The 25,925-nt window shown below is 44.7% G+C and overlaps 1 protein-coding gene across 1 annotated transcript in view; it reads right to left on the reverse strand.

Moving 5' to 3' along the window:
- Nucleotides 1-8,843, reverse strand: part of MCAT (malonyl-CoA-acyl carrier protein transacylase) — a 53,898-nt gene extending 45,055 nt beyond the window's left edge. The window contains exon 1 of the mRNA XM_086922225.1: nucleotides 8,105-8,843. Within this exon, the coding sequence (XP_086778351.1) occupies nucleotides 8,105-8,629 (525 nt within the window). The 5' untranslated portion in view covers nucleotides 8,630-8,843. The remainder of the gene's footprint in view (nucleotides 1-8,104) is intronic.
- Nucleotides 8,844-25,925: the final 17,082 nt, after the last annotated feature.

Below are 25,925 nucleotides of genomic sequence, written 5' to 3' on the forward strand. Positions count from 1 at the left end.
TATGCAAGTCAGTCTTGACCCTGTGCCCAATGGGAACAGTCCAGCCCGAACAGCCCGAACTGCCAGGCCAGGTCCTCCCTGGACTGGAAACAAGTATCCTAGGACCGGTTTCGGAGTTTCACCCCTCTTTAGCCAGAATACCTTGACTCCAGGGTCATGGAGAGCACGGGACCCACGTCTGCTTGTTTCCGGTCCTGGGAGGACCTGGCCTGGCAGTTCAGATTGGACTGTTCCCATTGGGCGTAGGGTCAAGACCGACTTGCATAATGCTGGGTCCAAACTGGGATGGCATGGTGAGCAAAACAACAATGGATTTAGGCCCAGATCTCTGTACTGGGGTGATTGTATGACATTGTTCTGCATTCTGTCCATCAATTTGTCTTTTTGCACTATGATGTGACGTCCCACAAACAGAGCAACATCGCACTTAACCCTACAATCGTGTGACAATCTATCAATATGTTCCTACCAACTACTCGATCGGGCTTAAAAGTCAGCACCGAAAAAGGGAAGGAAACACAGTTATACCTTTTCTTTCGAGATTTATCTCATTTTTTAATATTTCTCTGACCTGTATGTGAACATTGTTTTCTTGGGAGGCGCAGCGGATTTAAAATTCCAATAAGTTCTGCGGTACAGTTTTATTGATGCGACCGTTTCATGTTTAGAGTCTGTTGGTAACCGAATCAGTAAGCACTGCTTTCTACGGTCATTAATTTAACCCAACACTGCCATTTAGTGTACTTTAATTGTACCTGGCACATTGAGAGATGGAATTCTGCGAAAGAATACCTACATTTACAGTGTCAGAATGTTAACTAAAGCGTTTATAAGTACTTTTCATTAAGGTATTATCGAATGCGACGTAACAGTTTGCATTGTAAAAAATGCGATGCACTTGAAAGCGTTTACTTTGTTTTCACTACAATGATCAATATAGACTACGGTGTAAAGCTTCTGAGTGTTAAAGAAATACACTTTGTAAAATTCGGAACACCTTACCATATTCTAATATGTTTGTCGCATGACTTACTTGGCAGTAATTTTCAAGTCTTGGCTCGCGCACAGGATTCGAGCGAGAGACCACTCTTTGTGTGGATCTCCCTGATAAATTGTTGGGTTGCTGTTGTGACCTTGCCTGTGGAATTTGTCACGCTGCTTCTTAGGTGGTCTCGTGCTGCTGCAGTCATGAAGCACTTCGAATGCCGTGCACGGGATTCGGTGAGTTCAGGACGACTGCAGCAAGGGACGGTCACTGCCTTCAGTAGTCAAGGGAACCTCATGGCTAAATTGGGGTATTAAACCACCTTGGATTGACAGCTACGACGTGCGACTTCTTATTTACTTCATTTGGCGACGATTTGCCTGCAATCCCACCATAGCTGGGTACGAACCTAAGTTCTACACTCGCAATTTGCTACCACAGTGTAGTGTCTTGCTTTATCAGAATGTTACCTTGTCACTATTGAATATGGAATCTGTAGGTTGCTAAGGATGACTGTGGAACCTATAAGTTGACAGTTACCAGTCTCCGGTGCTGGATGGGGTTTCTGATGTCTGCATCTTAATAAAGAAGAAATCAACTCTACTACTGCAGTCTCCGGTGCTCCTGTTGAGGTCAATCTTACATTTGGCAATGAGCGGAGTATATGAAGACGAGCCCTTACCGTCTAGAAACCCCAACACACCATCCTGCAGAAGACTCTTCCATCCTTGTATCGGGTTCAACTTTGTCTGGATCGGAGGAGAGGACGATTGGCGTCTTTCACTCTGTATCAAGGTTTAGTGCCATTCCTGGTGTCTCTTGAAACACCGACGGAGGGCAGTCTGAGGGGCCTTGCTGCATCGCATGAGGGAATTGCGTGCCGAGACTCGCCCAGACGCGCAAAGAGATCCACAGTGCGATCTTCAGCAGAAGTCACTTGAGTCTACCACGTCATTGACAACGCTCGTCACCTGATGTTGCATGGGCTGATGCGTTGCTAAGCTAGTGGCCTGCAACCCTTTGCCCCGCAACCATACCCTGACACACATTAGCACGTGACATCACTTTGCTGCTACCATTTTAGTTTGGGAAACAAGCGCGTTAAGGCGTTTCACCGCTGACGCGCACAGCCTCTTCATTCTTTTGTCTTCTACGGAGTTTCAGCGCTGATGCGCACAGCTTCTTCAAATGTCTTATGGAGTATAAGCGCATTATGGCTTTTCATTGCGGACGCGCACAACTCCTTCACTTCTCTGATTTTTAAGGTGTGTCAGCGCTGACGTGCACAGCTACTTATTTCGCCTACCCTTATGGTTTGCTGTACGTCTAAATTATCACGGATCTACACAAAGTTGTCACGGTATGGCTTCTCAATGTAGATTGCTCTAATTCTTCTTCTCTAGCTGTTTCAAGAAGTTGACTGTTGATGCACACATCTATTTTTATCAATTACATTGTGGGTTGATATAAAAGTGTCCACGAAGGAATATACGCTGTTGCACACAGCCTTAATTTTCCTTTTTGTTACATTGTGGGTCATTATAAAAGTTTTCAGGAAAGGGCAGCGCTGATGCACACAGCTGACATTTCTCTTCAGGAGCCTTTTACAATGTTGCGTTGTTGTGAATGGCTCTTTACATTATTATTTGTCTACACTGATTGTCTCTATGACATAGGTACATTTTTTGTATCTGCTGCTCCTATAGATATTTTTTGCTGTCATCTTTCTTTTTTGTGACTTTGTTTTTCAAATGTTTTCACTATGCAAAACATTCCAGCTCCACCCTTTTTCTTATCTTCCCCTGGGGGGCCAGTTCTACCTTGGGTGAAGTGCTGAAAGGAAAATGTCACTTTCAATGCATTGCTTAGGTTCAGAGGGGCAAGAGGTGTCCGAGTACCTTCCTAATCTCTCGGATGGTGATGCCATGGGTCTAAATTAATTCGCGATTTCGGTAAAAAAAAAAAACAGACTTACATTACCTGCCAAAAGTTAGCACCGTTCTCGAAAGGTATCATTTTGGAAGAGATGCAGAGACAAGATGAGTCGGTGGAGCAGTACATTACTGAACTACGAAAACTTGCTTCTACGTGCAATTGTGCAGTTTCTTTGGAAGAACGACTCCAAGATCAATTCATGTTAGGCTGTAGTATCGATAAAGCAAGGGACATCTTGTGGCAGAAATACAATCTGTCACTACACTAGGTTCTTACCATAGCCAAGACTCATGAACACTCTAAGGCTTGTGTTGAAACAATTCGGAAAAATTAACCTCCAAACAAGAGTGGAGGTAATGGTGTAAAGGTAGTTGACAAAGAAAATGTGACTAAAAAAAATCCCTGTTAAGGTGGAGAACAAACCTTCTTTCTTCCAAACCTTTCTCTGGCAAGTGCTACAGATGTAGTAATCCTGGACATATGGCTGATTTCAAAGGTTGCTCTGGTTGGAAGGTTATATGTAATGTTTGTGGACGCAAGAAATCAGAGAAGTAGATCTTTATGAAGATGATTTAGAGTTAGAGGAGGTAAACATTTGTCAAATCAAGGGATCTGGTAGTAATGGTCCCATGGGGATGGTACTAATTAATGATACACCAGTGAAGAGGCTATTTGACTCAGGAGCTAAAGTTACACTAATTGCCAAGTCTTTCTTTGAACAACATCTGATGAAGAAAGTTAAATTGTCTAAGCCTGATATAAGACCAAGAGGGTATGGCAGAGAAATAATTGATCTCTTGGGATACTTTTGGGGAACAATTGATTTAAAGGATAGTATCATCCCCAGAAAGGTGTATGAGTCCATGAAGGGTGATTCTCTCATAAGCTGGTTCCATCAACGTGACTTGCACGTGTTCTTGGACCCTCACAAAGATCCTTCTGTGTGCTTGAAGGAAATTCCGTCTGTTAATCAAGTTGGTGATGACTGGAAAACTTGGGTCAAAGCGTTTGCTGAGGTGTTCGACAGAAAACTTGGGTGCCTCAAGAATTGCATGCATTACATCAAGGTTAAGTGTTATTCGGTTCCAAAGGTGGCTAAGGTTTGGAGTGTACCCCCCTTAGCAAAGGAAAGCATGAGGGTCAAACTTGATAAGTTAGTAGCCAATGGCATCATACAAGAAGTCGAAGGCACAGAATGGCTTTCTCCAATTGTTATGGCCCATAAGGCCAAGGGTGAGGCCAGGCTGTGTGTGGATTTGAGGGAGCTCAATAAAGCGGTGGTAGTGGACCATTACCCCCTACCCAACATTAGTAAAATGTTGTGCTCACTAGGTGGTGCAAAACATTTCTCCTCCCTCGATTTGACCTCCGCCTATCATCAGGTCAAACTACATCCATTATCTCACGATCTTATAGCCTTCATGACACCGTTCAGCACCTTTAAATTTTTGAGGATGCCTTTTGGTCTCATTTCCGCTGCCTCTGTTTTTCAGAGAGTTATGGAGCGAATCTTGTGTGGATGGTGTGAAAATCTACCCCGGCGACATCCTTGTGTTTGGTGTTGACAGCAACGAGCATGATAGTAGGATGAGAGTGGTTCTAGGAAGATTATGTTTAGCAGGTCTGACCTTAAGAGCGGACAAGTGCCATTTGATGTGGCAGAGATTGAATATCTAGGGCATGTATTGACCACAAATGGTATCAAACCAAAACCGGCTCTTGTCAATACCATTAGCGATCTTAGAGTTCCTCAAGATAACGTTGAACTTGTAAAGTTCTTAGGAATGGCTGAACTCTAGCATAAATTCATTCCTAACTTTGCTGGCGTTACAGAACATTTGAGAAATCTTCTAAAGAAGGAGTGCGAGTTTGTAAGGTGTAAGTCCTGTGATGACGAATTTAAAAATGTGAAATTCTTTTTTGAACAAAGCTCCTGATCTAGGTAGCTTTGACCCAAAGAAAGCATCTTATCTCATGACTGATGCTAGTTCTAAGGGTCTTGGTGATGTGCTTCTTCAGATAGCTGGTGATGAGGAGGAACCCATCTTGTTTTTGTCTAGACCTTTGAGAGATGTGGAGTAAAATTATTCAGTCATTGAGAGGGAGGCTCTTGCTATATTCTGGGCCATCCACAAGTTGCAAAAGTTTCTATGGGGTTGTAAATTCATTGTGGTAACTGACCATAAACCACTGAAGGAAGTATTTTTGAGGAAAGGCATTGATATGGAGTCTCACCGCATTAGAAAATGGGTGGTGGCTCTACAGGAATTTGATTTTATGGTTTCCTACCTTCCTGGGGCTAGCTACATGTTGGCTGACTATCTATGTTAGGTGATGTCCTTGATGATGGTCTTGCAGTTCCTGGTGAGGGTGAATGGTCCTGTGGGGAAGAACTTGAGGAAAAAGTGGATGTCTATCTTATTAGCGAGGGAATTGTTTCTGAGGATGAGTGGAAGGATGAGTTGTCACAAAAGGTTGTCACCATGGCTTTGGGTGAGTGGTGTGGAAAAAAAGAATACAGTGAAGAAGGGTTTCTGGCAGGTCAAAGAGGAGTTGTCTGTTGTTGATGGCATTCTCTTGAGGGGCAGTAAGTAAGTTCCTCCTTGTGATCTTTGGGATCGGTTGCTATAGAGCGCTCATGCCACTCACATGGGAATTGTCAAGACCAAGGAGAGAATTAGGGAAGCTTATTGGTGGCCTGGTGTTGATGTTCATGTACAGAGGGTTGTTAGAAAGTGTGCTTGTAGTGATAGGATACTAAAGTGCAGGAGTCAACCCGTGGTAACAAGAAAGCAGTCTGAGGGGCCTTGGTCTGACATTGCTATAGACATTCTGGGTCCAGGCAAAAGGAATGCATGTGATCAGTACGTATTGGTTTGTTTGGATATGAACTCACAATGGCCGGAGATAAAGGTTGTGAACTCTGTGGAGTCGACTGTTATTGACTTTTTGGATGAGTTGTTCGAGAGGGACGGTTTCCCATCTTCTTTGTTGTTGGATAATGGCGTCCAATTTACCTCTAAGATATTTGAAGAGTTCTTGTCTTCTAGAGGTATCAAGCATAAGAAAGCAGCTTCCTAACCATCCTGAAAGCAAGGTGTTGTCGAGAGGTTTGTGAAAGTCTTGAAGGAGACTTTGCAGCAAACCAATGTGTCAGGATTAAACTAGGAGCTAGTCACTCATGAGAAAAAAAGTCAGAGCGTATAGGTTTACTCCACTTTCTGCTACAGGGATTTCCCCTTTTCGTATATTCAAGGCAAGAGTGGCGAACACTGAGATTTGTCCTTCATGGGTATTTACCAAGAGAACTTTCATTGATGATGATGTTGGGGGTGTGGAAGGATGGAAAGAGAAGCAGAGGCAGATGCTGGCGAGGAGAAAGGTTTGGTTTGATGACTGTACAGCTGTGAAAGAAACTGTTCTTTCTGTGGGGGACTTGGTTATGATAAAGTCTCCTCGCTTGAGCACAGGTTGTTTGAATATTTAGTAAACCATTTAAGGTGATAAAAGTTTTTAATTATGCCATTAAAACCAATGACCACAGAGTGTGGAATCTTAACAGAGTTTCAAAATGTTATCCCAGTGTTGTATCTGATCCCAACGTTTCCTCATCTGTGTCAAATTCTGAAGATAGAAACTGGAGACCTCGTAGGGCGGTTAGTCGTCCTGCAAGATTTTGTGTAAGGTCCTTAAACCTCAAAGTAATGTTTGAAATGCTGCTTTCTCTTTTTGTTTTACGCTTATGTTTATGCTGTAGTTTTATTGTATATTGGGGGAAGGTGATGTAGTGTCTTGCTTTATTAGAATGTTACCTTGTCACTATGGAACATGAAATCTGTAGGTTGCTAAGGATGACTGTGAACCTGTCAGTTGACAGTTCTGGATGGGGTTTCTGATGTCTGCATCTTAATAAAGAAGAAATCAACTCTACTACTGCAGTCTCCTGTTATCCTGTTGAGGCCAATCTTACACACGGTTCGCAACGATTTAATCTATGCATTCACATGAGTTTCGCATTTCCAGGATATTCACCAAGACTATTAAGCACTGCATCTGAGAAGGAACTGTCTTAAAAAAACAAATCTTACTCGCGGCACTTGGATTTGCACGCTCCTTTCCTCGATTACGCAATGAAGTACATTTCTTGTCATTTGGATATGGTGTGTGGCTATAGTTCAGCCAAGTGTATGTCATATATGAAAAACTGAGTTCTCTCCTAGTTTTCCATGTTGGTGGTCACATGCTTGTGGAAATTGTGTTTGAGTTATTTTTCTATATGTTTTGGGTTATTGTGTTTTAGTTTTGTTTATAAAGTAAGGAGATATGTTGTGACCTTGCCGGTGTAATTTGTCACGCTGCTTCTTAGGTTGTCTCGTGCTGCTGTTGTCGTCATGAAGCACTTTGAATGCTGTGCACAGGATTCGGCGACTTCAGGACGACCACAGCAGGGGACGGTCGCCGCCTTCAGCAGACCAGGGAACCTCAGGGCTCTATTGGGGTATTACACCACCTTGGATTGACAACTACGAAGTGCCACTTCTTATTTACTTCATTTGCCAACCTCTACTGCACAGCACACATGTTGAGCTTAAGCATTTCAAGGCGCTGTCATGTGACTGAGGTAAGTAACACATTGAGAGTACCTGAAGATATACGAGGCGCTACGCAAAAAAAGATTCTTTTTTTGGACAGCATCCTGATCACATGTATTTCAAGGATCTCCTCTAGTGCTAATGAGGACATTAAAAAAATACGAGTGGCTTGAAATACCTGTGCTCAGGTTGTGCGTGGTCCAAAAAAGGATTCCCTTGCATTGTACGGCATGCCTTCTGATATAGGAAAATTGCACTTTTTAAAGTGCATTAAAGATTATGCTTCTAAATGTTTGTTACAGCCTATGATTGGATTATTTGAGCCCTACAGCTTTGAGTGCTTTTGGTTTAGGGCTGGCTCCTTTGGGCTTACTTTGACCTAGAAGTTAACAGCTTTGGCTTTGACTGGGTTTCGAAATTTGGCAACACTGCACAGCAGACAAGTTAAGATCCCTGATGGAACTTCTAACTTTTCTGCCCTTGACAGTCCAAATTGCGCTGTTTTACCTTCCGCGATCACTTAATTCATGTGGCAATTCGTGGTCACTTAAATGTGTCAATACTTAAATTCTGGCAGACGCACTGGGCTCACCTCGGGCTGCTCTTGGCTGAGTCGTTCGGCGGCTGCCAAGGAGGAGACGTAGAGGGCAGGCTGGCAGTAAACTGTCCTATCCAGCTGTTCCCGGGGTCCGTGCTGGCAGAGGTGCAGTAGATCGTATCCCAACACCCGCTCTGCTGTAGTAAACATCTCGCGTACTGTAGGGTACCGCAAGGCCCTCCCTCCCACCATGCCCGGGTGCTGGCTACCCTGGCCGGGGAACAGCAGCACGCAGCGGTCCGCCGGGGACTGGTTTTGCCTCTCTTGCGTCGTGGCATCCTCAGCGCCCTGCAACAACTCTCGCAACCTCTCTGGCCTCAGTCCGCGGGGGATGCTATCAGGAGCTGAACCAGAGAGACACCTGATCCCTGTTCTGCCTGCCGTGAGCAAAGTGTGGGGACCAACACGAACTGCGACAGCCATGACACCAAGCACCACACGTGCGCATGGGTGAGAATGCCCGTGAGGCGACCATACGAAGGACAGGCATAGATCCTTCAGTTTCTCGAAATACGACATAAAGGGTCAGCCTGATCTTAAAATGGCCGCTAAACTGGCCAAGGTTGCTGCCTAGTCTAGCTGTTTTGTAGGTCTGTTTACAGCAGAGAATTCCAGTAAAAGAACTAGACCGCGAACAGACCAACGTGAGCGTAAAACCGCAGGACGTCCTGCTGCTGTAGGTTATAATATATCACTTTCCAATACAAAAAATTGAATTTGCATTTCCGTATGTGCTGCTACCAATTGTCGCAAACATTTAACTAGATTTATATCAGCATACATGCCAATACACCCGATTCAGGCGGGAGACTACCGATTTTTCAAACCAACAAAAACGGCTTTATTTGAGCTGTCTCCCGCCTGAAATTGCATTTTCTACATTAGAAGTCAATGGGGAATTTTCATTATCCCATTTTTAAAATTTTAAATCTCCCACGTCCCTGTCCTGAAATGTTGGCATGTATGTATCAGTAAAACTGATTTTAAACGGTGTATCAGTCAAAGTTTTTAGTGTGTTTAAAATAATTGCGACATCTTTCAAATTTGCAGGATTCATTTTTTACAATAAGGACTTGTAGTAGATATTGCCAATATAGAATGCCTTCTCACCAATGTGAGTGAGGCTTTAGTTTCTGATAAAGGAAATTAGTAAATAGTATCCTTAAATCCACCGCAAAGAAAAACAAGCATTTGCAATGCAATAGGTCTCGTATTAGGAAAGTTTGTGCTATTGGTATTGTAAATGAATTTTTTTTTATTTAGGTTTTGTTTTTGAAAATAGCGAAATTAATAGCTTTGTCATGTACCATGCCAATAGTTATAACTTTCGCAAATGTGACACCTATAGCATTTATAATGCAATATGTGTTGTATTTACGCGACTTACATGTATTGATATTACAAATAACAATGGTTTTTATTTTTTTTAATAATTAATACTTAAATAAAAGTTATTGTAATTTATAATGGCAATAGCTTAAACTTTTGTAAATAACATTTGTGAAGATTATGTTCAGTGTATTTTATTGTGACGAAAATCCAAGAACATATGTCAAATATTAACATCTTTTTGTTACATTTGTAATAAAGCTTGAAACATTGAGATAACATATTTGAACCAGTTGTTGTTGAATGGTTGCACAGATTGATGCTGTGGTGGAGCTCAGTGATATTGGGGTGCCACTGAGTGATGCTGTGGTGGTGCTGAGTGATGCTGTATGCTATGCTATGTTTTGTTTTGCTATCCTATGTTTTGTTTTGTTATGCTATGCTATGCTGTTTTGTTATGCTATGCTATGTTTTGTTATGCTATGCTATGCTATGTTTTGCTATGCTATGCTATGTTATGCTATGCTGTGTTTTGTTATGCTATGCTATGCTTTGTTATGCTATGCTATGTTTTGCTCTGCTATGCTTTGTTATGCTATGCTTTGTTATGCTATGCTATGTTTTGCTCTGCTATGCTATGTTTTGTTGTGTTTTATTATGCTATGCTTTGTTTTGCTATGCTATGTTTTGTTATGCAATTCTATGTTTTGTTATGCTATGCTTTGTTATGCTATGTTTTGCTCTGGTATGCTTTGTTATGCTATGCTATGTTTTGCTCTGCTATGCTTTGTTATGCTATGTTTTGTTGTGTTTTATTATGCTATGCTTTGTTTTGCTATGCTATGTTTTGTTATGCGATGCTATGCTATGTTTTGTTATGCTATGCTAAGCTTTGTTTTGTTATGCTATGCTATGTTGTGTTTTGTTATGCTATGTTTTGTTGTGTTTTGTTATGCTAAGTTATGTTATGTTTTGATATGCTTTGTTATGCTATGTTTTGTTATGTATGCTGTGTTTTGTTATACTATGCTTTGTGTTTTGCTATGTTTTGTTATGCAATGCTTTGTTTTGTTATGCTATGTTTTATCTTATGATATGTTTTGTTGTGTATTGTTATGCTTTGTTTTGTTTCGCTATGCTTTGTTATGTTTTGTTATGCTATGTTTTGTTGTGTTTTGTTATGCTATGCTATGCTTTGTTGTGTTTTGCTATGCTATTTCTTGTTTTGTTATGCTAAGTTTGGTTTTGCTATCCTATGCTTTGTTTTGTTATGCTATGCTATGTTTTGCTATGCTATGCTAGGTTTTGTTATGCTATGCTGGTGAGGGTGTGTGAGGGTGAGTGAGGGAGGGTGTGTGAGGGTTAGGGAGTGTGAGGGTGAGGGTGTGTGAGGGTGAGAGGGTCGTGAGGGTGAGTGAGGGTGGGTGATGGTGTGAGGGTGAGGGTGTGAGGGTGAGGGGTGTGAGGGTGAGGGGTGTGAGGATAAGGGGGTGTGAGGATAAGGGGGTGTGAGGGTGAGGGGGTGTGAGGGTGAGTGGGTGCGTGAGGGTTGTGAAGGTGTGTGAGGGTGGGTGAGGGTGAGTGGGGGGGTGTGAGGGTGAGTGAGGAGGTGTGAGGGTGGGTGAGGGTGTGTGAGGTTGAGTGAGGGTGTGTGAGGGTGAGGGGGTGTGTGGGTGAGGGTGTGAGGGTGAATGAGGGTGTGAGGGTAAGGGTGTGTGAGGGTGAGGGGGGTGAGGGGGTATGAGGGTGAGGGTTGGTGAGGGTGAGAGGGTTGTGAGGGGGGTGAGGGTGAGTGAGGGTGTGTGAGGAAGAGGGGGTGAGGGTGAGTGAGGGTGAGGGGGTGTGAGGGTGTGAGGGTGAGGGGGTGTGAGGGTGGGTGAGGGTGTGTGAGGGTGAGAGGATGTGAGGGTATGTGATGGTGAGGAGGTGTGAGGGTGAGGGGGTGTGAGGGTGAGGGGTGTGAGGGTGAGGGCTGGAGATGGAACACCGCCCCCAGCAGAGGAGCCAAGATTCTGTATGATCAGCCTGACTCACTTACCTCACAAGCTGACTCGCGAGTTATAGAGTCTGAGAATGAGTGTTAATGAGAGTGAGGGGCAGAGGGGCTGGCACGTAGAGTGAGGGGCAGAGGGGCTGGCAAGGAGAGTGAGGGGCAGAGGGGCTGGCACGGAGAGTGAGGGGCAGAGGGGCTGGCACAGAGAGTAAGGGGCACAGGGGCTGGCATGGAGAGTGAGGGGCAGAGGGGCTGGCAAGGAGAGTGAGGGGCAGAAGGGCTGGCAAGGAGAGTGAGGGGCAGAGGGGCTGGCACGGAGAGTGAGGGGCAGAGGGGCTGGCACGGAGAGCGGAGAGTGAGGGGCAGAGGGGCTGGCAAGGAGAGTGAGGGGCAGATGGGCTGGCACAGAGTGAGGGGCAGAGGGGCTGGCATGGAGAGTGAGGGGCAGAGGGGCTGGCACGAAGAGTGAAGGGCAGAGGGGCTGGCACAGAGAGTGAGGGGCAGAGGGGCTGGCACGGAGAGTGAGGGGCAGAGGGGCTGGCAAGGAGAGTGAGGCGGAAGCCAAGGTAGAGCGTGCCCATATGTCCAAGTGGCAGGAGGGAGTCCAGTCATTACTGGCTGGAGGGAGGGAAGAAAGCTCGGGGGTAGCTATGAAAATATTTTTGAGCAAATGAGGAGTGAGCATCTGATGTGTTCAGGCTCCAGGCGGGTGGGTAGGAAAATGACAAATATCTTCTGTATAATTATTTGAGGTTTTCTATAGTGTGGACCACGTTAACTAGACATCACATTGGTATAGATAGATTTATTTAAATTTAAAAAAAGTACAAAGGAAAATAATTACATATACCCGTTTAAAATCTATTGGGTCGATCAAGTGAAAACGATTGCCGACGAATCTAGCTTTAGAGAAGCCCGCCAGTAACGCCAGATGTACAGAGTACACAGTCTATCTAGCGCTTCCATTCCTTTGAAAGTTGTGAAATAACACCGCACAGCAGCCCTCGACAAAGTGTAAACCTGGAGACTCTGCAGTAGCTGGCAGATGATGCGAAATAAACTTTTATGCTTTGGGGCCAAAACATTTTATTGTAATTTTTGAAAGGGGAAATGGCCATTTTTTTCTGTTCTAATAAGGGTTCTAAATCCATCCGTTTTTGGTCGCCTAGAACATGACCCAAGTTTGATTCTTTTTTAGGGGTACAAAGACGAAAACGCATGAAATAAATGATTCCTTTTATGCACGAAAATCGAGTGTGGGAAGACCTTGGTGTTCAGAATTCGACAGGAATCACACAAGTAAAAGCCCGTTGTGCCTAAAAACTGAGTTGTGTTTTCTTATGTGTTTATTTCTTGAGAAACTTTCAGGAAACCGCCTTGGAGAGGCTAGTTGTGTCGCGGGGGCCCTGGCGAGGGTGGGAGTAAAGCACATTTTTTTTTTCCTTTCCTCTTTGGCCTGGCATTCTGACGCTCTTTGAAATGAGATCAGTTTCAAGTTGTGCTTTAAAAGCCTTTCCCCCCTTTCCCAAGGAGGTCCTGGTGCTCTTCAGGAGAGGAGCGCTGATAATACACAGTCTGCCTGCTGCTGGCACCAGCCGGGCGAGCTGTTTATCTGGCTGCCTGCAGAGAGGCAATTACCTCTGTCTCACTTAAAGCCACAGCCTCCTCTTTTAAATGCCTTATTTTATGAAAAGAAGAAAAACAATTAATGGGTTATTCCTCTTTAAAGCTCTCTCACGCATTTTACACACAAAAAAGAGACGGATTAAAATCTCCTAGGAAAAAAAAGTTTGGAAATGTACATTTAAAAAGCTTAGAAGCCCTCTCTGAGGTTGATGGTCTCGATACGCCCCTTTCGCTCTTTTTTACATTAACTGGATTCTTAGTTATATTTTTAAAAAGATGGTAAGCAAAGTTTCCCCCCTCGGTGGTGAAGAAATGACAATAGTTTGTAACCGCTGAAATATTGTGCACTCTGCTTCTAAAATGCTTATTAGTGAGCGACTGGAGGAGGTGATCATTAACTTAGCTTTGTTTGCTTTCCGGGATACTTCTAGTCGAGGCGGCCAAAGTGAAGTGAATAATTAGGGGAGGAGAAATGCCAGAGGCCGGCCGAGCGCACGCTGGGGGAGCCTTTGAAGTCATGGGGAGGGAAGCCTGTGGGAGGCTGATGCAGGGGGGATTTGAAATGCGGGTCACGGCCTGTGGCCGTGAAAAGTGAAGTGAATAATTAGGGGAGGGAAGCTGATGCCTTTCATGTGGGGAAATGCTCGTGCTTGTTAGGTCACGTGATTCGCGTGAACTGTTAGAAATCCGCCTTTAGGTAATTTTGTGGTTTAACAGTAATAGGTCTCTCTACGAGACCTAAAAACAAGCATTGAAAATGAAATAGGTCTCGCCCTCGTTTAAGTTAAAGCAATTCTATTTGTAATTAGGTGTTTTTCTAGCTTTGCTTTTATTAGTGTTTTTCAAACTTTTATGTACATAACATGCATATGCATGCATATATGTACATGTATGCATGCAATTATATTTGTATTTATATAGATATGCACATGTATATATATATATATATATATGTGTGTTTATATATGTATTTATATATATAAATATATATACACATACATATATATAAATGCATATGCATATATATATATGTGTGTGTGCATATGTGTGCGTGTCGAGAGAGGTAGAGGTAGAGAGGAAGAGAGGTAGAGAGTAGCGAGGTAGAGAGTAGTAGAGAGAGAGGTAGAGAGAGGTAGAGAGTAGAGAGTGAGTAGTAGAGAATAGAGAGTGAGTAGTAAAGTAGAGAGTGAGTAGTAGAGAGTATAGTAGAGAGTAGTAAAGAACGAGTAGTAGAACGTAGAGAGTAGTAGAGAGTGAGTAGTAGAGAGTGAGTAGTAGAGAGTATTAGAGAGTGAGTAGTAGAAAGTAGAGTAGTAGAGAGTGAGTAGTAGAGAGTGAGTAGAGAGTAGTAGAGAATGAGTAGTAGAAAGTAGAGAGTAGTAGAGTGAGTAGTAGTGAGTAGTAGAGAGTGAGTAGTAGAGAGTGAGTAGTGGAGAGTGAGTAGTAGAGAGTAGTAGAGTGAGTAGTAGAGAATGAGTAGTAGAGAGTGAGTAGTAGAGAGTGAGTAGTAGAAGTAAAGAGTTAGTAGAGAGTGAGTAGTAGATAGTAGAGAGTAGTAGAGGGTGAGTAGTAGAGAGTAGTGGAGTGTGTAGTAGAGAGTAGTAGAGGGTGAGTAGTAGATGGTGAGTAGTAGAGAGTAGTGGAGAGTAGTAGAGAATCCTAGCCGTGTGGAGGGCAAGCACATTTTTGTGGAAGCACAAGTCTTCAGCCCAATCAAAAGATGTACTCCTGACACAGAACAGGTGGGTGGAGCCAAAGCCCCTCTCCTGGTGGTTCTCACATAATTGTCTGGCAACAGCTGCGCTGTCAAGCCAGACCATAAAAACACCTGGCTTTAAAGAGCAAAGAATAACAGGCCGCGTGAGTTATCTCGTCCGTTGACAGGCTTGTCCACCTTTAATATATGTTATTAGGCACCAATAACCAAGAAGCAATTGGAAGAAACAGCACTTTTATCTGTAGCGCTACATTAGATGGCAATTCCCCACATTCTAGCAACTGGATAAAGGATAAACCATTTATAGATTCCCAACTCGAATCTGACTATTGAATGTCATTTCAAACAGTGCCAGGTCAGTTTTACATTTTCCAAAAAGCAACAATGTCTATTCCAACATGTCCTTTAAGATGACGTTTGCAATGATGAACGACCAAAGTCCAGTGCCCGCCCCCCCCTCACCAGAATGAGTGAGCCCTACAGGTGCTAAGAAAGTGTTTACACTTCCTCCTCCAAACAAGCTTTCTCTCCCTCTTGCACAGTCTCTCCATTAACTTTAACATACTTCTTTTTTTTATCCACATTTTAATTGCCACTGCTATTGGCAGTGTTAACACAGATAACAAGGATTCTGTGTTCGTGGAGGCTGACTACACCACACCCCTCAGTAGGTGTAAGCACCATTAGGCAGCGAGAGAAGGTGGTGCAAGTGGGCAGGATGTGAAACCACACTGGTAGTGTGTAAAGCTGGAACTGCTGGAAGTTGGGGTAAGCTAGCATGGTAGGTATTGTCTGGCACAGATGGCAGTCAATGAACCTGACACGAGAATGGAATGTAAGAAACTGTCACAGGTGAAAAATCTTGACGTTTTCAATGATGGCAATGCGATACGTTGTCACTGGTGGGCAATGTACTGTGTTCTTTGCTATAACAGCATGTGTATAGCACTTCATACCACAGTTGTGGCTCCAAAGCGCTGACGTGAAAAACTGGCGCTAGTGTAGGCAGCGTCGGCAACCACATTGCTGACCATTGTGGGCAGTGTGGGAAACTGGGCACTGGTGGGAACTTTCAGAAGGTGACACTGGTAGGCACACACAGACGGGCACACACAGCTAGCACTGGTGAACAGTGTCAGAAGCTTGCAGTAGTGAACAGCGCGAGGAGACGTTGTTAAGAGCTGGCACTGGTCGGTAGTGTGAAGCCAGGACACTGGTGGGCAGTATTGTTTAGTTGTCAACGGTTGACAGACGTGAGCGGAGTGAGGAGCTTTCAATACTGTGAGGACGAGAATCAACTTTTAACTCAGAAATTTGCAAGTTTACTAATTTACCATAGTGCTTAGAGGCATTCAATGTGCAATGTGTGCTTTCCAAAAGTATATTACAGATGAAAATAGAATTTCCTAACACAGTGGTCTTCGTAGTTCTGATTTCCAATAGAATTGTGGAAGTCATAAGCTTGGTGGCATTTTGTCATTTGCAACATCAAACACAAGGGCGTGACATTTCACAGTCTAAAGTCTGTCTGAAAAGTAAAAGATATCCCAGTACCAAGTCAGTCAGTGTTGCAACGGTATAGAAATGAAGATGGAAGGGCTTCAATACACATTATGACATTTTAAACAACGAGGGGCATTCAAAAAACATGCTTGAAATATACAGCCTATTCTTTAAAAAAAATTTACATCACTCATGCCATATGGGACTGTCCCAAAATAATGGAATACTGGGTACAAGTAATGAGAACCAGGTCCCAATCGGAGGGGGTGTCACTTTTGCCGGAACCAAAACAATGCCTATTAAATATATGGGAAGCGAATGACCTCTCACTATCAGGACAAAGCTGGGTAACACTAGGAATTATGGTCGCAAAAAGGAATATGGCTCAAAAGTGGGGAGATGACGCTCGCAGGAATGACGACGGCGAACTACGCTATTCTCCGCACACGGATCCGGGAGAAACTGAGCCGCTGGAAACACCTCCCCCTCTCCTGGCTGGGGAGAATAGCCGCGGTCAAAATGACCATCTTGCCACAGGCCCTCTACCTTTTCCGAGCCTTGTCACTACGACCACCTGCCGGCTGGATCAGACAGACGCAGGCGGACTTAGCTCAGTTTATTTGGCAGGGCCGAAAGCCACGAATGAAGAGGGCGATCGCCATGATGGCACCAGATTCCGGGGGGCTAGGCATAGCAGATCTGCATAAATATTACCAGGCGGCGCAACTTCGTTACCTGGTCGAGTAGAGCCAGTGGGAATCTGGGAAACACTGGCTTTTCCAGGACCAGGCAGTGGCGAGTCGTCCTCTACAAGAGGTCCCCTTTCTACCGAATCTACATAGACCCGCAAACCTCTACGCTTCCTATGTAACTCGGGTCCCGCTGGAAGTCTGGGACACAACCAACAGCTCTCAGGAGCTGAATACCTTTCCCTCTCCGCTAATTCCACTGGTGGACAACCCAGACTTTACCCCAGGTATGGAGAAGGGAGCCTTTGCACATTGGCGCCCGGCGGGCTGCCGGTTCTTATATCACGTATACGGTCCAGACGGCGTGCTCCCCTTTCCACTCTTTAAGCAGGAATACGGCTTTCCCGAGACCGAACGCATGCGCTACCTCCAGATGAGGCACTGGGCGCTTCAGCCGCAGGTGCAGGAGACGGTGGACAGACGCCTCACACCATATGAGAGGTGGCTGGTAACGCGCACCTCCGATGCCAAACTTATCTCGGACATTTAGAAGATGGTCCAAACACTTCCCACACACGTCCACAACCCTGGTCGGGAGCGCTGGGAGAGGGAGCTGGGCAGGGCTCTCAGCCACAAAGAGTGGGATGGGATCTCCTACAGGGCACGTCATTCTGCGTACCACATGGGGCTCACTGAAACCCTCACGAAAATCTCCACATACTGGTACTACACCCGGGAAGGTTACATGAGATGGACCACTCCAAGAACAAACGCTGCTGGAGAGGCTGCAACCAAATTGGTAACCTAGTACATTTGCTATGGGAATGCCCTCACCTCCAATCCTATTGGACACATATACTCGATGAAGTGGACACCCATTTCCAAGCCAACATACCACGCTTTCCCGCATACGTCCTGTTGGGACTCCCTAATGCGTTGATGTATCCCCTTAGATCTCGCAGAGGGCGTCAAATCGCCATTGCATTGGGTTCAGCACTGCAAAACATTCTCACACACTGGCGCACAGCCACGGTCCCCTCTGCCACCGGCTGTGGCACATGTTAGGTATGGAAAAGATCTCCCTCACCCTAGCCGGAGATAGAGACCAATTTTAAGAGCTCTGGCAGTCATTCCGGTCTCTGCTGCTCACCGAATTCACAGAAATCACATGCCCACGCTATCTCAGACTACTGCGCCTTACCACACCAGCGACCACAGATCAGTGAGACTCACGTTACTGACGTGATCTCGCCGGCTCTCAAACACAACCTCCCGAGAAGGGACTTGATCACTGGACGAGGGGAGAGAGGGGGCAGGGCCCGAAGGGGGGAAGGGAACCCGACGGAGGGTGGGGGGATTTCTCCTTGGGAAGTTACTGAAATTGATATTGTTTACAGTTACCTTTTTCCAGACAGGTCGAACTTAGCCAACACTGCAAGGACACCTGGGCCCCTTTTGATCTTTCTACTGAGCCCTATGGGCACTGACCTGTGTAATTCTTGTGAACTATGTATCTTGCTGCAATGTTTTCCAATAAAAATATTTAAACCTAAAAGTGGGGAGGGGCGGTACTCCCATCAGTGACAGCCTGGGGTAGAGACATGGATGCTGCCATGGTCGCCGAGAGGGAGGTATTCCGTACTAGAGGATGTCCAAAAAATTCAGATGACGCATGTTGATTTGGGAGAGAATGGTGGTAACCGGGTCTCGGCAGCTGTAAATAGGCGTATTGATGTCTTTCAATATGTAATTGGTATCTATGATGCTACTGTGATGTGCTATACTGTTTATTTTATAACTGAATGACTTTTTGTTTTGTTGCAATGAAAATCAATAAAAAATGTATAAATAAAAATAATTACAACACAATCTGGATGTTCGTGTTAACAGCACTTTACAGTAGGTATTTAGCACGTTTCCACCCGTTCCCTGTTTTTATGCTGAAATGGGGTGTGTGGTACAGAGACATGAAGTGATGTGTTCAGGGTCACACATTGGAACTCAGATATCCTTGGCAACGCCGAGTACCCGCACAGCCCGCACTTGGGGGCAGAAGGGCTCCTGCGGCGGACTTGTGTTTCAGAGGAGCTCCTTCGTTACTGAAAGCAGGAGGCATAATTGCGGTGTTGCTTGCGAAGGGTGGGAAACGGTCTGCTCTGTGGTGAGTTTTTAGGGGGCCGGTAGCTTGATGAAGTAGACTGAACTGAAGCTGGGCAGTAAACCTCACGGTGAACTCTAGTGAACAAGTGAAGCTTCGTTGTGCTAAACGCGCTCTCTGAAAAGCGAAATTTTTCTTAAAACCTTTACGACTACCAACCTTTGTATGTATACATTTATAGCTAAATATATATGTAGGTATAGAACCATATATACCAACATACATACTTAAACATTTTGAGTAAAACACAAGCCCCATCTGCCCCCCCTCTAGAGGCGCCAGTATTTTATATTTTTGTGCTAATCTTCTCACCAAGGTGAGCAGCACGCAGTGCCAAGAGACCTCCCTGGGAGATGAAGCCCGCTATGGTAATAACTGTTAACACAGTATGATACAACGCTGGTGTTTGGTGTGTCTGTGTCCAAAGGGCATGACCATGCCCTTCCCGGCTCTGAATTTAAGATACAACCGCCCTACCTCCTCTCTTGCCCCCTCCCTCTTTTTGGCCTTTCCAGTGCCTGGCAAATTTCATGTCCTGCGAGAGGGGGGAAGGGCTGGAGGGGGTGGGGGTGCAGCCACCCTGACATTCACATCAGCAGAAATGAAAGAACTGTCCATGAACAAACACTTGGGAACAGCCTTGTGTAAAGGGCGCAACTCTGCTGACCCAAAAAGTGCCATTCTTTTGAGTGCGTCCAGGATCACACTGGGCCGTCTCCAGCCACTCACCCAGAAACAGTAGGCTGCTAATGAGAACGACGCTGCCCTTTTATGTAAATAATTTGTGTCAATAGTAGGGCACGTTTGACATGAGTGATGACACTTCATGCCAAGCTGTATAGGCACTGACTCGGTGTCTGGGCATTGACGTATTTATATATAAACAGAAATAAATGTGCCTTAGTGTACATAGCGAATGTTTTTCTTGGATCTTCAAACTGCGTCCCGATGTCCAAAATAAGAGGCAGCGCTATACAAAATCATACATTAAACAAACATCAGCTACTCTGAGGTGTCACTTACCATTGCAGGCATACTACAAATATTTTTCTGTTTTTTTGCAGTTTTTATATAGCCGAACTCGACCCGAAGGTATTGGAGCGCAAGGTGGGAAACGGTCTGCTCTGTGGTGAGTTTTTAGGGGGCCGGTAGCCTGATGAAGTAGACTGTACGGAAGCTGAGCAGTAAACCTCACGATGAACTCCTGAGAACAAGTGAAGCTTTGTGGTGCTAAACACGCTCTGTGGAAAGCAAAAGTGGAAAGCGAAAGAGGACCGCGCTGCATCGGCCAGCCCACTTGGACAGGCCCGCCTGTTTTCCTTCTGAAGTAAAAGGTTTCTTGTCTTTATGGGGCCATGTGTTTTTTTACTTCAGAAGGAAAGCAGGCGAGCCCGTTCAAGTGGGCCGTCTGTAAAAGGAAAAAGTCTACGTCATGAAAAGCTCTTTTCCAATGGCTGGCCACCGTTTAGCATAAATGGTGATGCCAGCCAATGGAAAAGAGGGGTGGGGCTTAAAGCCCTTTACTGAAACAGACCTAAAAACATAAAATCTCGCCGAGCGAGCTGCGCATGTGTGCAGCCACGCCAGCCGAGACCTAAAAACTGTCAAATCTGATGATAACAAAAAATGAAAACATCAAAGTAAGTTCTACAATGTAACTTTATTTATCTTCTTTTTTAAAATAAATATCTTTGAATAGTTTCATTTCTAAAACAGAACAATACCTGTTAACTTGCACATGTCATAGGCACTCAGCCCCCTTCACTCACTCCCCGCACATCTGCGCCTTCCCCTCTCTCCTCAGAAGTGGAATCCCCTACTCCACCACAACAGCAGCATCATCCATGAAACCATGGTATGACCTCCACCTTCCCAGAATCCCCACACCATGTCAAATTTCAAGTGGCACCCTCGGCTTTCACACACAACCCACTACACCTCCATACATCTGGTCATCACTCTGTCCATTCGGCCCTCGTGGGGACCTGATCCCATACTCTAGCCACATCTCTTTTTGCAGCCACAAAACTCAGAATGCAGAACAGCAACTGCTTCCGAGGGAGATCCACATCTTTAGGTATACCTTGCATAATCAGTTGGGGCGTCCTAGGGAAATCAACTGTCAACACCAATTCCAGCTTAGTGACACCTTCACCCCAATAAGAACACCCCCTGGTGCAGTCCCACACAATCTGAAAGAAGGTATCCACCTCTGTCCCAGACCAAAGACTCTTGGAAGTTTCAGCCCTCCCCATCTTGTAGAGGTGGGACCTGTTGTAATAAGATATGTGAAGGATTTTGAATTGAATTAATTACAGCCTAGTGGAGATGGCCACTTCCCTTGTGTGCATCAACGCTGCCTCCCAGTCAATATCCTCTAAGGGCCCAACATCAGACTCTCACCTTTTTTGGAAGGTAATCTGGAGTGTTTTTAAGGAGAATCCGGTGTAACTGAGACACAGCCTTATGAGTAAGCTCGGCTCCCAGGACACCAAGGCACTACCCTCTGGGAGGTTCTTCCCCAGGATCCCCTGCACTCTCAAGGCATGGGAGAGTGGCAGGTACTGAGTAGGAGGGTAGGGCATACTCTTGCTGTAACACTTCAAGCTTCTTAAGCTCTCCCCCTGAAAACACATCCCCCCACCGTCTCTATACCAATCTGCACCCAACGGTAGAAGCCGTTGAGCCTGCCCACCTCGGACATAAATTTCTACAGATGGGTAACCAGCGTATGTGTCCCCTGCTACCCTTTGTCCCTCTCAGCATCACCCCATGCCTCAATGACACCCGGATAGGCCTGAGCAGGGGTCGCTTGTCTCTTCTCCCATAGATGTAATGAACCTAAGTCTTTGCCACCATCGCCAACCTGTCTACCTGCTACGCTGGCTCATCGTATAGGCTATGCACCCATGCATTAATAACCTGTAATGGTGCAGCCCTATGATATGCTCACGTCGGGTTATACCAGTCCCCCATTATAGACTGAGTAGTACAGTGCCCACAGCACCACTGAAGGGGTAAACCCACCCCAGAGCCAGGTACAGAGTGTTTGTCAAGGCTAAGAAAGAAGCTCTCCGGGAATGGTAAGGGAGTGTTCTGTAACACCTAAAGCAATCTGGGTAGGGTGATCATCTTATACAAGGCATCTCTGCCCATTCGGGTCAGGGGAATCTGCGTCCGCCCGGAAACCTCCTTGGATTCTCAATAAATTAAATTCTAGGAAACTGTCCAACTTGGCCGTTCCATCGATGACCAAATATTGCAAAGCAGTCCTGGTCTGTAGGAGGGCGCCCAGCGGAGCTCGCTGGCCCTCCCAATTCCCCAGTTGATAAAGCACGGACTTTTCCGAGTTTAAGAGCACCCTCTAAAAGTCTAAATGGTGTAGTATCGTCACTCATCATAAACTGGACACGGACACAGTTACAGGCATCAGCTTCTTTATTTAGTTCCTTCCTCATGCCGGGCTAACGTCTAACTGACCCTTTGGTCTCCCAGCTCCTCCCTTTCCGCCCGCCCTCGTCCCTCACTCGGGCCGGTCCTAGTGCCAGACCAGTTAGGTCACTGGTCACTTTGCATCAACATCATTACAAAGGGGTGGGAGCAGCACCATGTCCCTCCAATCTGGACACTGTCAACATCATTAAGCCCTTTCCTTCCTATGTGGCCTCATCTTATGTATGCTGAAACTAATAAACTGCGCCACTTTGCTGAATCCTGTGGAAGGAAAAAAATCAATCCAGGCCTGCCAAGAAGTGCTACGCATTGCTTGTTAGAGTAATGCTGATTAGTGCTGTTTCTGCATCCCAGCAAAGACTGAAGATTATTACGTGAATGTGTGGCACTTGGCGGGGCTTCTGTGGGTTGCAACTAAGAGAAAATAAGCTGGTACGTGCAGCGAGGCGGCAGTGCTCCTTGCATGTGGCTGACAGGCGAGGTCTAAGAGCCTGTGCATGACCTGAGTCATGGTAATGTTTGGCATCAAAATAATGCAAGATGCATCATATGAAATATGATTATGTTTCTTCAAAATTAAAGAACTTGTATTTCTTTAATATGCCAAAGAGTTTCACCTTAGTACACCAGATTGTATCACTTTGATGAGAGGCATTTGCTAAGTGAGAGTTAAAAAAATTAAGATAGAAATATTCATGCCCCTTAGCCCTGAAGATAAGAAACAAGTCATTTGTCATGCGGATGAGAGAGCGCAATTTGAATAAAACGTATATCCGAGTCATATTTAGAAGTATATCGTATAAACGTAGGAATGAAATGTATATCGAACGTGAAGTTGACGCTTATAGCATAAAAGTTAACAGATGTAGCCAAAGTAATATAGGAAATGTAACTGTATTTACTCCTGAAAATGCATTAGATTTAGAAGGCCCGTATACGTAGTGGGCTAATGTAGAAATGTGTAGAAATGCTCACGAACAGAAGAATGTGCAAAGTAGAAATTCATGTACGTGTGTAACTTAAAATGCAGAAACGGCGAGAAATGTAACATGGAGAAATGTGCAGAGAGCATATGTAACGATGCAACAAATGAGAATATAACTTTATATTCTATGTAAAGTATATTCTATGTATTAAGGTTTATATTCTACGTAATTGTATTCTATGTAAAATGTATTCACACATGAGCAAGGGATTTGCTAAATGCAATCATATATAAATGTATGTTAAAGGTTATACTGTGTAGAAGAAGTTTGTAGGAATGTTAGAAGAGTTTTAGGTCATTTGTGATTATAACCTGACTGACCAAGGGTTCGCAGGAGTGTAGTCCGCTGTTGGTAATTTAGTGGGCTCACAGGAGTCGTGAATAGCCTTCACTTGAAGGTGCGAGCCGAAGAGTCTAGTTCTTGTTAGATTTAAGGTGACAAATGTCGAACGAAGTTTATTGCCTAAACATGAGAGGAGACGATTGGAATTTGAGTCTTGTTTTGAAATGACCATTCACAGGACCAAATGAGGTTAAAGTACAGCCGTAAAGAATAAAAGTTCTGATAAAGTGGTAGATTTTGCTCCGAAAGTGTCAAAGGTAAAGTTGAATGAAGTCACCAGCAAGAAGACGAAGATGGCGTCTAAGGAGAAAGGTCAACTTAACGGACGACGCGAAGAGACGAAGCCATGGAAAGAGCTAGAAAATGACATCATGGGGGAAAGTCCGTGGTGGGCGTCGAAGGGGCGTTCCACCCACACTGTGATTGTGTATTTTAGGGACAGCACCCCGGGGAGAAGATAGCGAGAGAAGATAGCGATTTGCGGGAACAGCGAAGAGCTCAGGGCAAGCAAGAGAGCAGATGACTTGAGCAGATGCGCTGAGAGAGATCAGAGCGCAAGGGAGCAGTAGGCCGAGGACCCTTAGAAGAGCGGATGGGTAGGCAGAGAGGGTACTGCTTCTTAAACTTAAGTTACCTTTAGAGGCTAAGAGAGTTTGAACTTCTTAGGGAGTCAAACTGCTGACACCTTTTTAGGGTTCTAGAAAATTGCGAAGTAGGGATGTCACCTAGTATAGAGTAGGGACAGATTTAACTTGATTATTTTTCTCTTTCTGTAGATGACGCAGAAGAACCACTTCATATTGATGCTTTTAATTTGCTGATTTTGGAACTGACTTTAATTGTATTCGTTTGTAGACTGAGGTTCTTTAGGGAATATATGTTCCTATTAGTTCCTGTATATTTGATGAATTTGATCCTGAGAGGATTGTATATGCAACTTTTCTTAATTTTATATTAAACCTTTTAAACTTTATCAGTCGTAAGTGGTTCTTCAGAGTGGCGTCAGTTAATGGGGATTATCTAACCTATGCAGAGGTTGTCTTTTACTCAATGACAGACAACAAACGATCCAAAATTGACGAATGAGATAAGTTATCAAATTGATCATAAAAGGTATTAAAATCTCATTCCCCGCAGTTGGTAGCAGAGAAAGATGGTTTTCTTCTTGAGGAAGACAACCTAGGTCAGGTTTAGTTTACCCCAAGGTCCCTAGTCATCGACGACCAGAAGAAGAATCCCTGCCGAAGAAGGTGCTGACGGTGCGTCGAGAGAAAAGCAGCAGAATCGGTCGAGAGTGAGTATAAGGGTCATGCGTTGTAAGATTGCGGTGTTTTATGTTGTTCCTGTGTTGTAATGTCAAGCGGAGTTGAATGCCTGTAGTGTGATTGAGGGAAGGTTGTGAGCGCGCGCAACCGGATAAAATCTTATGTCCAGAGAAGGGCTTAAGTGGTTCGGGTGTATCGAACACCCAGAGTAATTTGTCTACCATTTAAAGGGGGTCATGAGGTACCATTGATCGCCCGACAGACCGATGATAGGGGGAGCGTTTGAGTGAGTGTATGAGTAAACGCATGCTGGTCGTACGTTTACTGTGTGTAAGTAACCTATCAGTTAAGGTGAGCGTCTGACCGTAAGAGGAAGACGTTTCGCTAGTTGAGGTGACAATTACAGTTAGACTGTGGCCGTACAGTCAGAGAAAAGTGATCGCTTGGACGGAAGTAGTCATTTTTCGGCGTATGAATGAAACGCATGCAAGACCGCGAGACGAGTTGAGAAACGAAGGAAACTGCTGCAGAGGGGACGAGTGACGTCAGCGTAGAGTCGCGCTGAGATTGGTCGGTTAGCGTAGAACAGCGTTGGGATAGGCTGATTAGCGAGAGTCGCACAGGGATTGGTGATTTGTCATCGGGACGTAAACAAAGGAGAGAATTAATAAGGGAAAAATCGTAGATCACTGAAAATGAAGTGCTTTAAGAGTTTAAGGGCAATCTTTAAGAGGAATAGAAGAAACTTATATGC

Source organism: Lissotriton vulgaris, chromosome 1_1 (genome assembly GCF_964263255.1).
Source record: "Lissotriton vulgaris chromosome 1_1, aLisVul1.2, whole genome shotgun sequence".
NCBI lineage: Eukaryota > Metazoa > Chordata > Amphibia > Caudata > Salamandridae > Lissotriton > Lissotriton vulgaris.